General features: G+C 40.5%; 1 protein-coding gene across 6 annotated transcripts in view; it reads right to left on the reverse strand.

Moving 5' to 3' along the window:
• The window catches only part of SNX25 (sorting nexin 25), a 142,251-nt gene that overhangs the window by 41,650 nt on the left and 84,844 nt on the right, over window positions 1–15,757 (reverse strand). For all 6 annotated transcript variants that reach the window (XR_004805839.2, XR_004805840.2, XM_025471804.3 and 3 more), the window contains one exon: window positions 1,533–1,714. Coding sequence is in view for 4 of the 6 variants with exons in the window: in XM_025471804.3 (XP_025327589.1) it covers window positions 1,533–1,714 (182 nt within the window). In the remaining 2 variants the exon portion in view is untranslated. The remainder of the gene's footprint in view (window positions 1–1,532; window positions 1,715–15,757) is intronic.

The raw sequence follows: 15,757 nt of genomic DNA on the forward strand, positions 1-15,757 counted from the left end.
ATTCCTTTTGTATTCTAGTACCTTGCACTGTAACTGAGAGATTACGGACCTTCGTTAAATGTCTGTTGACTCAATGAATGAATACATGGGACACAAGAAGAGAACTTTTTCTATGACAAATGTGGCTGAAAAGCTATTTAAGAGTCCAGAGGCTGAGAAGAAAGAGGAAGGAGGACAATATACAGCCTGCCAAATCCATTCTCCACCATTCACTTTGGACCACAAAGTTAAAATTGTAAAATGTTCACTTTGGACCACAAAGTTAAAATTGCAGATCTAATAGCAAAATAAACAGATCTCCAGCGGCAAGGGGACCCCTCTATAAAACAAGAGCTACTCGGGGCAGCATTTGAGCCACTTGTACAAGATGTTTGCCAAAGAACAACTCTGGCTAGTGTTAGAGTTGGTCCAAGGTCAAGCATAAACTATGCTGAAGAGGCTCTCATGGAGACGGGCCACAAACAAGAAAATAGATCAAAGTTCATCACCGGAATGAGGAGGAAGGGAAAAGTCACAGGCATCTGAAGTCAAACCAGGAACTGAATGAGAAAACATCAAGAAACTAAACATCCAAATAGGTAAGGTTAGGGGCTGTAGCCAGAGTCAAATTATACTCTTGGTAGCCTCGTTGTAAGTAAATGCCATCTTACAAAAGAGAAGTTTGGAGACTGCCTTGAAGTCCTGTTCCCAAGTGGTACAAACAAACTCCTCAGGGAGTGCTGCTGCTGTTTCCCTCAGTCTTCGCATTCACTGGGTCTTGGAAGACACACTTGAATCCTTGAGAATAAGAGCAGGTACTGAGGTAGGGCTAGGACACTTCCCTAAGCTCCCTGATTTCAGGACCCAGTATCAGAGAGTCCAAAGTTTTGTTGTAAAAACAGGCGCTGACATATTATGGCTTCGTAAGAAAGCACTCAGATTGTGAAGCAACTAGATCTCGGTTTTTATCTAGTTTTGCCTCTTCCCACCTGCCTTAGGTAATTTACTAACACCAACTCTGTTTCTTCACCTTAAAATGGAAATATCGAGAAATTCAAATTTCATTGAATTGTAGTAAGAACTAAGTAAAATAACTTACAAGTTGGTAACACCAACTCTGTTTCTTCACCTTAAAATGGAAATATCAAGAAATTTAGATTTCATTGAATTGTGGTGAGAGCTAAGTAAAATAACTTACAAGATACCTTCTATTCCATAGGTGGTTTGTTCTATTCAACTGGTAGTGCGTAACTCGACTGGGCCCTTGTAAACTAAGTGTGTGCCTCAGGGTGTGCGGGATGGGAAAATACACACAGGCACATACATGTACACGTACATATACCCTGTGCTGATCCATCCTACCTATTACCGTTCACAGAAGTCAGGGATACCAAGTAATACAGCTCTTTGACCCATAAAAGCAAACATGAGGGTCTCTGTTCTGGAACATATGTCTTATGTTAAATACCAAAAAGTTAAAAGATGGATGGGAGATTACGTGAACGTTTATAATGAACATGAAATGGTCAAAACAAGAAACCACAAAGTTCTACCTTCTGGCTTGGAGGCCCTTCTCCCTCATCCAAGGCCCCGTCCTCTTGCTGGTCATAGGCAGGGCCTCCCAGGATTCGGATTCTCTTCTCACACTGCTTCTTTGCCACAGTCAGTTGGTTAATGTACCTTTTCATATTCCTGGCCCTTAGGAGATCAGCTTTCATTGCAGCAGTTTCTTTACCTTGAGTGGGATGGATGGACAGGACCCAGTCAGAGGACAAGGTACAAAAAGGGGAACGTAACAACTCTGAATGAGACTGATGTCTAATGTGGTGCATTCTGAACAGTGGGTACTAAAGAAGAGAATTCATGCTAAACACACACACATATATACCTATACTCTCAAACAGAAGTACCATTAATTTCTAAATAAACCACTAAAAAATCCTACTCAGGTGTAAAACATTTTAAAAAACCTCCTCTGCACACATATACTCACAATCGATGTGCCTGTGTATATGTGTACTTAAATATCTTCGTATGTACACGTCATGTATGCAGAGGCATTCCTAAGCATGCAGTGAGTTCTCACTGTGTGTCAGGCATGCGCTAGGCATTTGGACTCAAGACCAATTGTTAAATCTCATGGGACTTAAAGTCTAGCACGGGAGAAATCCAAAGATAGTATTAGCAATTATGAACATAATACAGGCTATAATGAAAATGTACAGGTACCCTTGAGCTGCTTGACCAGTGTTTCTGACCCAGGTTTCCCTGAGCAAATTACACTCGAACAAAATGAAGGAGGAGTGGGATGTGACACACAGAGAGAGCAACAAGTATGAAAGTGAAAGCCTGGAGGCAGGAAGGAGAGCTTGGGAGGCCTGGAAGAGCCAGGGCAGCAGATGTAATGGGGGAGCTAGTGATCCAAAGTGGATGAGGAGAAGGCAGGAGCCAGAAGACACAAAGCCGTTTAGTCCATTGGGTCTTTAGCTCAATAGCACTAAGAAGCTTCTAATGGGTTTTAAGCAGCAGCATGTCATAAATGGATTCGTGGTTTGGTTTTGTTTTTACTTGAGAGAGAGAGAGAGAGAGAGAGAGAGAGAGAGAGAGAGAGAGAACACAAACCAGGGGGAGCGGCAGGCGGAGGAAGAGGGAGAAGCAACTTCCCCCCTCAGCAAGGAGCCCTACATGGGGCTCGATCCCAGGACCCCGGGATCATGACCCGAGCTGAAGGCAGACACTTAACTAACTGAGCCACCCAGGCACCCCTGAATTTGTATTTTAAAAAATTATACAGGAAGGATAAAATAAGCAATTGGAAAGCAAAAGACTGCAAGTAAAAAACCTGTTGAAGACCATTGCGGTAACTGAGGAGGCAGATGGTGGCCTAAACCAGCTCCGTGGCAATAGTAGGAAAGAAGACTGGAAGGATCTGAGAGTAACTTATAAAGAGAACCAACAGGACCCTGTGACTGACCAGACAGGGGAGAAGATAGATGGCTGAGGAATATAAAAAAAACAGAAGTATCCAAGATGTTCCCAAGTTTCTGCCATGAGCAGCCATGGAGGTGGCGGGGCCAATTATGAACCAGGGAACATTATTACAGAAGCAGGTTTATGAAAGATCTTGAGTTCAACTGTGGACAATATAGTAAATGATATTTGCCAAAGGTGGTCCCAAGAAGATCTCTCGGTTCAACTGCTCTTGTTGTCAATGTACTTTTGACAATCTCCCACTCAGAAGTAGGGTATGTGGTTTTTTTTTTTGTTTTTTTTTAATCCAGGTGAGTTTGTAATAATGGAGGAAGTGATGCCATGACTTCTAAAGCCAAATTGTAAAAGGCCACAGACTTGGAGCCCTGAGCCACCTGGTAAGTCTCTACTAGCCACGAGGCCTCCATGCTTTAAGGAGGCCTAAGCAATCACTGGAGAGATCTACACAGAAAGAACTCCCAGACCACAGACCTGACTGGGACCTCAGTCCACATTCAGCACCAACTTGGCACCATGTGCAAACACCACCTTGAAGGTGAAGCGTCCAGCCACAGTCAAGCAGAGAAGAGTCATTCTTGCCTGCTCAAACTGCCAATTTGTGTGCAAAAGAAAGGACTGTTTAAGACACTGAATTTTAGGATGGTTTGTTACACAGCAAAAGAACAGGCAAACAGAGTTGAGGGCATTTCCCTGAGCAGAGATACAAGGTGTGGAGTTGAGAAGTGTTGAGCACTTGATGGTAACTCAAGTCACAGGAGTAGGTGAGACAACCCAGGAAGAGATAAAATGGTCCCAGTACAGAATCTAAATAAATCCCACATTTACTGGTGAGAAAGAAGAGAAGCTGGCAAAGGAGACAGTGAAGGAGAGGTAGAAGGTGAATGTGAGAGTATAGTTTACAGAGAAGCCAAAGAAAGAATTTCAGCAACACCATATCGTGTGTTCTACTGCACAACCTAACTGGTCACCAGCTTTCACCTTTGCCTCCCCTTTGGTTTTGTTCAGCATAGCAGCCAAAGTTAACCCATTAACACATCGACCCACTCACATCATTCCTTTGCTTAAAACCCTCCCCAATACCCCCATTTCACTCATGGCAAACTGCAAGGCTCTTTTGAGGAGCCAGAAGGCCCTACATACTCCAGCTTCATCTCCTCCGACTCTCCACAGTAGCCACATGGGTTTCCTTATGGGCTCTTTCTTTTTTTTTTAAATAACAGCTTTACTGAGATACTCTTCACAGACCATACAATTCTCCTTAAAGTGGGAAATCCTCTATAGAAAGCAGAAGAGCAAGCTCACTTCAGAAACAGTAAGATTGTTTTAGGCAATGTCCAGGGCCTAGGTGACCACCCAGTAAATATGAATATACCTATGCAGGTAGATCACACCTTCTGGGGGTGAGTCAGAATGTGCTCAGCTTAGGTAAGAACTACCCATAATGAAAGAAGGGGCCCCTCAAGGTGGAGCCTAAGCAATGTTTTATAGAACTCAACCACTTCCCTAGGATGATCCTTACCTCGTTCATGTTCCACTTAGTCAACTTGTATAAATGCCTTAAAACAGCATCTAGGCAGGCTCAACAGAGTAACTGAAAAAACTTAGGTGAGCACCACAAAACACTATCTTTCAAAAGCGTTTTTTTCTGGTACTTAGCACAGAGGGTAATAGGTAGACTTCAGGCTAACAGACAGACAGCCATGTTCCATCGGGTCAGGCAGATGTTAGAGGATGACTTTTCTCTATGTGTGCTGAAGAGACGCTTCCATTTGACCTCGATAATAGTTTCCAACTTGTCCTATCCTTGGCTGATAGGCCCTGACCAAAGAGCTCATTAACTCCATGTTAATAATAATAACAATGATGATAATCTCAAGAGGAAAAATAGCATTTCAGAGTCCCCTTCGAGGGAAGGTAAAGGTAAATCTGCCCCCAAATTAGTCTTTCACAAACTGGGGTGCTTTGTGTGTGTGCCTAAAGAAATACATGCTTGTAACGGCTAATTTTTCAGGGGAAAAAAAAGTTTCATTTTTAAAACATAGCTTTAAAATCTAAATTTTATGCATATTTAAAATACTCTCAATTTTGGGAACAAAAGAATTGCCTTTTTATAGAATAAATCTAGGTAATAGTTTTTTTTTTCTTTCTAGGTAATAGTTTTAATGTGGGGTTAAAAATAAAGAGATACATATAGGAAGAAATTGACACACATTGATCAACAACCAAATTCTTCTCTCAAGAAAGAGTAAAAGCCTTTTCTAAAAGCACAAAAACTAGAAGCAAATTCCAAAAAGAAGGAAGAAAGAGAATGAACCTTCATCTAAAACCCAGCTGCAGGGCCGAGAAGAATATTCTCGTGTTCCACTTGGATGTCGTCGCCTGCTCACGTGAATACGTTCTGTTTGTTAAAGGGCAATACAATGCCATTGTCTGATCACAAAGCTTGTTGCTAACGAACTCCACAGCAGCTTGTTGCTTAGGCAATTCTGTTTATTTTTGTCTCAGAAAACTAATACCATGTTCAGTGCTAAGTGACTAACATGGAACTCATGCAGCCTATGTCCTGTTGTGCCAAAATCCTTCCAAATCTGGCAGTGCAGATGAATATGCTTTGTGACCTAAAAACCCATTCGGTCAGGAAATATTCATGCCAAGAGAAGTATGGGCAACTGGGTACGTGACAACACACGGTGGCCCAGCTCAGGCCAGGCTCGAATGGCTGTTTCTCGGCAGAGCGTTAGGTAACAGTGTGTGTGTTGTTACAAACTGGTTAATCACACAAACGGTCTGACCTAGCTATAAAAAACAAAGGCCAAGAAGATAAACAGTGCTAGGTGAAACACTGGATGGCAGTGGCTCTTGAAACTGGTGCCAAGATGAACACACAAAGTGATAGAATATTCTAAAGCAATTAATTACAAATATTTACTGTTCTTCCTTCTGTATAGTCCACATTCTACTGAGATCGGAACAAAAGAAAATGGGTTCACTGGGTTCCTCTGCTGAAAAAAGAAATTCGGATTAGACTCTGGGTGAACGCTTTTGACTATAAAGTCATTACAGTAGACCCAGGGACAACATCATGGCACAGCTTTTTGCTTTAAAACTTCTGCCCATGATACAGTTCTCCCCCAAGCAAGTGAGGTGTCTTGCAGTAAAATACAAACGCCAGGGAGAAGTGTTGGGTACTACTTCTAATGAGGCAAACGAGGGTGAAGTAATTTACAGTGTAAACTAAGGAGTCCAGAAATAGCACAAGTGGTTAACATGCCCCCACTTTCTTTTTCAGGTCCTAGAAAATGCCACCAGCACAGTATTTTTTCTTCTCTCATAGCACATTACCAAATCCCAAGACATCCCCTAATAGCAGCACTCTCGGCAGGCTGATTGGGGGAGTCAATAGATAACAGAGCAGGGATTCTCATCCTCAGCACTACTGACATTTTGGGCTGGATACATTTTTCTTGTAGGGGCTTGTCCTGGGTATTTGGGGATGCTGAGCAGCGCTCCTGGCCTCTACCACTAGATGCCAGTAGCATCCCTTCCCCCAGATGGGACAACCAATAAGGTTTCCGGACTTCCTCAAACACCCCGACACCCTAGGGGAGCAAAACTGTGCCCTGCACTCCCACCCCACAAACTCTGTGATAGTTAAGGAGATGGGCTGCACACGTGCCCCCGTCCCCTGACTCCCCAACATGTGGCTTTCCTCCATAGAATGCAAAGGTCTTCTCTTGCCCCCGCCCAGCCCACAAGGTATGGAATTAAAGGAGTTTCTCATTGGAGAACGTTGGGCCTTCACAGCAACAGACTAACAATCCTTTGAATCTTTCTTGTACGTGCAAATAGAAGTTTTAATAAACCCCCCTTGAGAGGAGGGTTCAAGGAATGGGGTATGTATTTACCTAGGGAGTGGTCAAGTTTCAAAATGAGAAATGGTGCTTGACTTCTCAACGTGAAACTGACAGCAAATCCCATTACCACACATTTTTTCAAAATTATCTGAAGATCACCTCAAAAGTTGCCCAGGAATTAAAAAATATATGTATTTATTTATCTTGTTTTTCAACTGGAGGCCAGTATGTTCTTTCTTCAAAAAGAAAAAATGGAATTTTCTTACCACATCAAACACCTGAATTTCAGAGTCTAAAGTGTCACTCCACTTTAGTAGAAAGCATACTTGAGGAATAAGCAGAAATCACAGCAGGAGTTAATGGCGGAAGCACTCATGTTACAATGGAGAAGACTACAGATATCTTGTAGTTTGACCTTGCCTAGCCTGGTCAGGTATGCTTATGGCACACTTTTTCTTCCTTCCTTTAAATGTCTCAAGTACTGAAACTTTTAGCACTTCCTCTGGTTTAAGGCCCTCCAACATGCTTGCAATATATTTTTTTTTCTTGCAATATATTTTTAAAGTAATAATATCATATCAACTAAATCCACACAATAAATTACCAGGAGACTCCTGCTCCCAAACTGGAACCATGAGCTGAACAGGCATGAGACACACTTAGAACATAGATCTGGCCCAATAATTTGTAAATTTTGAACAAGAGTTTCATAACATCTACCCATGTGAATGAGCAGTGCAGTGCAAAGAGATCAAGACTAAAAATCAGGGGATCCCTGGGTGGCGCAGCGGTTTGGCGCCTGCCTTTGGCCCAGGGCGCGATCCTGGAGACCCGGGATCGAGTCCCGCGTCGGGCTCCCGGTGCATGGAGCCTGCTTCTCCCTCTGCCTATGTCTCTGCCTCTTTCTCTCTCTCACTGTGTGCCTATCATAAATAAATTAAATTAAATTAAATTAAATTAAATTAAATTAAATTAAAAAAAAAGACTAAAAATCATACCTGGGTTCAAATTCTAGATCTGTGTGTGATTGACTAGTTCTAGTTACAACAGGCATATTACTTAACATCTCTGGACTGGACCGTCATTTCTATAAGTGCAAGTGTTTGTTAGAATGTATGATGATTAAAGTTTTCTTGGGGTACTGGGATGGGAGGAGGACTGGCTATAATGTTAAGCACTTATACAGAGAATAGTGGAAGTGCCTTGAGCCCTTAGTCCCTTCAAGGCAGAGGACAGATGGGGACCAGGGAGCCAGGTAGGATGTCAGAGAAGAGCTAGCAGGTGCCAGAAGCTGCAGTCCTCACAGCAGGAGGGCTGGGCAGAGAGAAACCCTAGAAAGGCCCCTGTGGCCATGGGCTGGAGTGCCTTCTAAGTTTAGGTGATTCATAAATTAGGAACTGTTTGTATCAGTTTACAGCAATGCTGGAAACTCAGATCACATCAAAGCACAAGGAAGGACCCGGAGAAGCCCACTAGAGTCTATAGATTGGCTCCCTTCTTTCAGGCAGGGACAACTTTACCAGATCAGACAAAGAAGCTACATATTATCTTTACTAAAATAATTCCTAATGGAAATCATTATGGTTCTTATCAGCAACTGTGTCCATATACACATGTAATATTTTCTGAAATTCTTCTTCACTTCTACTTGATATATTCAACTCCAAAGCTGCTTACTTATACTCTAAAGAAGATTCACAACTTGACCAAAGCCTCCCCATCAATACTATGAGCATGTTACTCCCCAAGGTGTACTATTTATACTTTGCAGTTTCTAGCAGATTCAAATCAACATCATGGCCTTTGTAGTCAGCTGAATAAATGTTTCTCTTGAATCACCTTAACTATTCTTAATAACATTTCAGGATTCAGAACAGAAAGGAAGGCTTTAAAAAGGGAGCTAAATGGGATCCCTGGGTGGCGCAGCGGTTTAGCGCCTGCCTTTGGCCCAGGGCGCGATCCTGGAGACCGGGATCGAATCCCACGTCAGGCTCCCGGTACATGGAGCCTGCTTCTCCCTCTGCCCCTCTCTCTCTCTCTCTCTCTCTCTCTCTCTCATAAAAATTAAAAAATAAATAAATAAAAAGGGAGCTAAAATACTGGACTTATTCCCACCAAACTGCAGGGACAATTTAGCCTATGTCCCAGTAATACTTAGAATTCCTACGAATTCTTGGCCAGTGTCTTAGTTCACTCCGATGCCTATTACCACAGACTGGGTGGCTATAAACAACAGAAATTCATTTCTCATAGTCCTGGAGACTGGAAATTCAAGATTAGTGTGCCAGCATGATCAGGTTCTGGTGAAAGCCCTCTTCCATGGTGCAGATGGCCACCTTTTAGCCATGTCTACATGCTAGATGCAGGTAGGGATCTCTCTGGAGCCTCTCTGATAAAAGCACTAGTCCCATTCATGAGAGCTCCACTCTCATGACTTAAGTACCTTCCAAAGGCCTCACCGCCCAATACCATCCTGTTTAGGTGTTAGGATTTCAATGTAAGAATTTCGGGAGACATGAACGTTCAGACCATAGCAGTCAGCTTATTTCAATAGACTATGGCTCAACTACTCTGGCTGTTCGAATTGTAAGTAAAAAGCGAAGGAGTTGGCTACTAAAATACAAACACTAATACATTAATGGCTCTTCACTATGTATAATAGTAGCTCTCAAAGTGTGGTTCCTGGATGAGTAGCATCAGCATTGCCGGGGAACCTGTAAGTAATGCAAACTCTTAGGGGGCCCACTCCAGATCTACAGAATCAGAAACTTTGGGGCAGGGTCCAGGAATCTGCATTGTAACAAGCCCTCCAGATGATCATGACGCACACTATAGTTTGAAAACCTCTGCTCTATAGAATTAAATCCGAAGTTCTTAGGATAGCTTATAAGTCTCTGTAGTACCAGCCTCTGTCTTCCTATCAAACTTTATCTTTTCATTACATGCCAGGCACCAGCACAGTGTCTCACCCGACAGCTATACACAGGAGGCCATTCCACAGCTATCTTCTTTGTGGACATGTGGTACCATCTATCCATATCCACCTGATAAGCCCAGAAGGAAATGAGGGCCATTCAATCTTTCCAACTCAACTCTGCTACTCTTAAGAAAAAGTCTTTCTTGACCTCTGTTCTGGGTAGAGGTGACTGCCCCACACATCTGTTCCACTACTAAATCATAAACATGCAACTCTCACTACATTTTCAAACTGTATTAGAATTTGGTATGTGTGTCTCCCTGTCTCCTTGTTAGACTATGATCTCCTTAAGGTCAGAAACAGGTTTTTGTTTGTTTGTTTGTTTGTTTGTTTTTTTCACTGTACAGCTATATCTAACATATAACGGCACTCAAAAAAGTGTTGAATGACTAAAGACCTACTTCTGGTGATTAAGACTTCCTCCAGAGTATATTATCCTCTACTGATATGAGGGGTCCTAAAAACTCAAGAATTTTCTCAGCCACTCAGAATCAGGGGAAGTGGGGTTGTGATAAAAGAAGAGACATTTGAAATAAAATATAAAAATAAGTAGGAATTACCTAGACAGAGTGAGATTGAGAGTAGAGTAGCATTCTAAGAAGAAGCAGCAAAATGGGCAAGGAATATGAGGCAGGATGAATCACAGTGAGTTGAGGAAAAAGAAATATTAGTGTGGAAAAAAGGAGTAGAATGGCAAGAGATGAAGCTGAAGACAGAAACAGGGGCCAGAGTAAGCAGGACCTTGTAGGTTTCATGTCTAAGAACAATGGGAAGACAATGAAGGGTTTTAAGCATGGAGACAACATGATGACATCTGCACATCTGTATTTTTTAATCATTGTGACTTCAGTATGAAAAATATAGGGGCAGGAGTAGACTGAACTCCTTCAGTGAAGGAGCTATACCATAGTTCAAGAGACTGGTAGTAGAAGATGGTCATGTAGAGAAAGAGAACGAGTTGAGATGTATTTAGGAGGTCAATCTGTGTGACAATAATGGACTAAATATAGTACATGATGTAGAAGGAATGAACAGAAATGACTCCTAGTTTATGACATTTGAATGGATGATGATCCTATTCAACAGGATAAGAAACAGTGTGATCAGTTATGTGGTACTATGATTTGGACATTTTCACTTGGAGGTCCCTTTATGATATTCAAATAAAAATATTGAGTAAGGGCAGCCCAGGTGGCTCAGTGGTTTAGCGTCTGCCTTAGGCCAGGGGTGTGATCCTGGGGTCCCGGGATTGAGTCCCACATCGGGTTCCCTGCATGGAGCCTGCTTCTCCCTTTGCCTGTGTCTGTGCCTCTCTGTCTCTCATGAATAAAGAAAATATTAAAAAAAAAACCACACACACACAACACTAAGTAAGCAGCAGTAAATAAAAAGTAGAGCATAGAGGTTCTGTAGATAAAAATTTGGAGACTTATCAGCATACAGATAAGGGGAAGAGAAAACTAGCCAGGGAAAGGACAGAGGCAGCGCTACCTAAAAAAAAAAACCTTCCATGGTGATGGAAATGTTTATTCTGTGCTATCCAATATGGTGGGCACATATGGTTGCTGAACAACTGAAATGTGGCTGGTATGACTGAAGAACTCACTTTTAAATTTCTATTTACCTTTAATTAATTTAAATTTAAATAGCCATATATGATTAATAGCTCTTATATTGGATCACATAGGTATGAGAAAGTTAGAAACAAAATCTGAGGAACTCCATCATTGAAAGGCTGAACAGAAAAGAATAAGCAAGCAGAAAAACAAACACGAATGAGCCAGAATGTTAGCCAGGATAGTCAACAATGTCAAGTAAACTGAATGGTCAAAGAAGATGAAGAATGAAAAAAAGTTCACTGAAATTAGTTAGATGAATTTGACTAAACCTCCCAAATTTCATGACCAACAGCAGCTGAGGCTATCAGTGGTTAAAATTCAGGTCTTAATCAATATATTTGGCCAAGAGGAATGATAAAATAAGGTCAGAGGCAAGAAAATTTTGAGAACTAAACCTTCTAAGACTAATTGTTTCAAACTGTTTAGTATTTATAAGTTTTCTCTAAGACCTTTCCCCCTAATTATACCTAATTTTCTTACTCATAAGACAAGGAGATGAGTTTGATAATGTGATTTTTTTTTCTAGGACTATATTTCCTCTAGAATCATATCGGCAATTAAACCACTTTAGTTCTAATCATAGGAAACAAACTGAGGGTTGTTGGAGGGGAGAGGTGTGGGGGAGATGGGTTAAGTGGGTGATGGGCATTAAGGAAGTTATGTGATGTAATGAGCACTGGGTGTTACATACAACTGATGAATCACTGAACTCTACGTCTGAAAATAATAATATACTTTATATTAAATTTAAAAAAAATTTTTAAATTTAATTTAAAAAATTGAATTTAAACTTTTTAAAAAGGAAAAAGTAAACAACTGAAATTCTGTAAAATGTCAAAAATCATCTGATATCTTATTTCTTGAAAAGATAAAAATCTCACCCCCAAAAAGCCATCAAAAATCAAATTAAAATTTCTACCTTGTTAGGGAGAGTAATTTGTTCCCTCATTTATGATACACTAATCTACAGTGAATCTAAAACACATGTAGAGTTTTATGGGGATTTGCTACAGTTTGCTGAAACCTCAAAAAGCCTTATTTTAACCTTTCCTGAATATCCCCAGGCCCTCCTCTGTCATCCTGAGTTAACTGGTTGTTCTCTAAGGTCTCAGAGGGCACACAATTAGGTAATTTCTCCCAACCTGTTATATACTTTTTTTCTTAAATCTCCCAACCTGTTATATACACTTTTTTCTTAAATCTACTATTTTCACGATTGTATAACATTTCTTAGTTGTCAATGACTTTGACTGAAAAAGACTTGGGGCACCTGGTGGCTCAGTTGGTTAAGCAGTCACCTCTTGATTTCAAATAAGGTCATAGATCTTGGAATCCTGGGATTAATCTCCGAGTCAGGCCTCATGGTCAATAGAGAGTCTGCTTCAGGATTCTCTCTCTCCCTCTGCCCTCCCCCTGCTTGCTTGCTCTCTCTCTCTCTCTCTCTCAAATAAATAAATTTTTAAAAAGGGGACAGTGCACCTGGGTGGCAAGTCGATTGGGTGTCTGACTCTTGGTTTTGGCTCAGGTCATGATCTCAGGATCATGAGATGGAGCCCTGTGTCGGGCTCCATGCTCAGCGTGACATCTGCTTGAGATTCTTGCTCCCTCTGCCCCTCCCACTCATGCTCTCTCTCTCTCTAAAATAAGTAAATCTTAAAAAAAAAAAAAAAAAAAAAAAAAAATACTTGCCAGAAACATCTTTATATGTAACAACAAAACTATATTTATAGTACATATATATCACTACATTCATAAATAAAGTCCCCATCTCTAGGTTGAATCCTAAAATATTCTGAGGATCTTCCATCTGTTCATTCTTTTTAAAAACTTCTTCAGTTTCCCACTCACAAAAATAATGTGGAAATAAAGAGAAGCAGTGCTGGAAATGAAAGTGCTTATAATCGCACAACACAACCTGGTAGGTAGCACTGCTACATGGTCACTCTGAGATAAATGAGCACAGCCGGATTTTCTAGGTTTAAGGAAACCAATGCAGACAGGTGGGGCTTGTAGCAAGACTATTTAACATAAAGAGGCTTTTCCCTGATTCTTTGCCTAAGAGTATTTTCTCTAGATCACACTATCCCTAAAATTCAGAGATCTCTAAAAACAACTCAACATTTGTGTTTGGGGGAGCCTTTAATGATAAAAACTTAACTTTCCTTGATGACTTTTACAGGGAGAAAAATAAACACACACATTTGTTTGAAAAAATCCATTTGAGGAAGGATATAGTAGCTATCTAGAACTAATTTTTAAAGTCACCTTGTATTTGCCAGCCACACATCAAAACCCCAAATCTCACAAATAACTACTTCTGTAAGACTCAATATATGTTACTGAATATTCAATTAAAAGAAAAAGTAAGGACAATGGGGAATGCTAAATGTGATCTTCCTCTTTTATAAAAAAGTATGAGCACTTAAATTTAACAACCTAATTATTTAAAATGGAAGCCACCTACAGTGAGACAGCAGATGATATTATGAGTTAGAAGTCACTTCAAACTGGTATACACTGTTCTCCAATAATGGAGAACATAGCATCAGTTCAGCAAATATACATGACTTGGAGACAGCATAAATAGAAGATTATTATCTCCACACTGTAACATGCAAATATTTCTCTGCAGGGTGGCATTCTTTCTCCACAGCATGAATCTTGGTTTAGAAATGTCAAACAGGTACTTTTTATTTTTTTATTTACTTAAAATCAATTAATTAACATATCATTAGCTTCAGTGGTAGAGGTCAAGGACTCATTCCTTGCATTTAACACCCAGTGCTCACATGCCCTCCTTTAATGCCAATCACCCAGTTACCCCATTTCCCCACTCTCCCTTCCAGTGACCCTTAATTTGTTCCCTAGAGTTAAGAGTCACATGGTTTGTCTCCCTTTTTGGTTTCTTCTTATTTTACTTTTTTTCCCTTCCCCTATGTTCATCTGTTTTGTTTCTTAAATTCCACATATGAGTGAAATCATGATATTAGTCTTTTTCTCACTGATGCTAAGTGAAGCCAGCCAAACAGGTACTTTTCTATCCTCCTGTCCTGCAAATCCAGAACATCCAAGACCAGTCCACTATACACATTCCCTCTTTCAATGTCTTCACTGAGAAACCCTGAATGACCATCTGCAAGCACTCAATCTAAAGACGGAAACAATGAAGTCCTAGAGGAATAGAAGGATGTGTTGAAGTTTCATTAGGAAGCTAGCAACAGATGCTCACTTGAACAAGGTCTCCTAACTGCTGCCCTAGTACTGTTTCTCCTCTACCCTGACACCTCACCAACCTGAGGCAATGGGACAGTATAGAAACAGCTGCAGAGTAAAGTTAGATCTCCAACTTCTCCAGATAGCTGTTTCCTCGTGTGTAAAGTCAGCAGGTTGTACTAGCATGATAATGTCCCATCATCTGATTCTTCCTCATATCCAATCAGTCACCACATAGGCTATTGTTCCTTCATAATATTCCTTACCAATCCTATCCCTGTACTGCGATTATCTGGGTCCCAAACTGGAATACCTCATTCCCAGACATTGCATCACCCTCCTTGTCGGAATATTCCAAAAATACTTTTTAAAGATTTCATAAATAGGGGCTCCTGGGTGGCTCGGTAGGTTGAGCATCTGGCTCTTGGTTTTGGCTCAGATCATGATCTCGAGGTTGTGGGATTGAGGCCCAAGTCAGGCTCAGAGCTCAGTATGGAGTCTGCTTGAAATTCTCTCTCTCTCTCTCTCTCTCTCTCTTTCTTTCTCTCTCTGCTCCTTCCCCTGCCTGGGTGCATGCTCTCTCTCTCTCAAAATAAATAAATAAAATCTTTAAAAAAATATTTCATATATAATCAACTTTCATTTTTCTATTACCATTTATATGTGATTGTGCATTATATGGTTTCTCTAATCATGCTAGGGCTATAATGTCCGGAGGCACTAACACTGAAATGTTTTATTATAAAAATACCAACATAAATAGACTTGAATCATTAACCATGTCGTTTACCATAGCCTGAATAAAATTAGGAAGAAAATGTTTAATTATATAATCAAAAATTAATTTTTTAAGATTTAGAAAATGTAATAATTCAAATAACTTATAAAAATATTGAGCACTCTTTTTTAGTAGAATTAGCCCATAAAAATATAATGTAAATATTCTACCAAAACACTCTAGGGATATACAGAATATAAACTGAAAAATTAATTATAAAAATCTTTGTTTTGGTCACATTGACTTCCCCACATTTATATGCTACATGTGGGTACGTAAGTGTAAAAGTTTGCTTTGTGAAGCAATATCAAAGTTGGTTCTCCACACTAAGTTCTCCGGTATACAT

The sequence above is a fragment of the Canis lupus genome, chromosome 16 (assembly GCF_003254725.2).
Source record: "Canis lupus dingo isolate Sandy chromosome 16, ASM325472v2, whole genome shotgun sequence".
NCBI classification, from domain to species: Eukaryota; Metazoa; Chordata; class Mammalia; order Carnivora; family Canidae; genus Canis; species Canis lupus.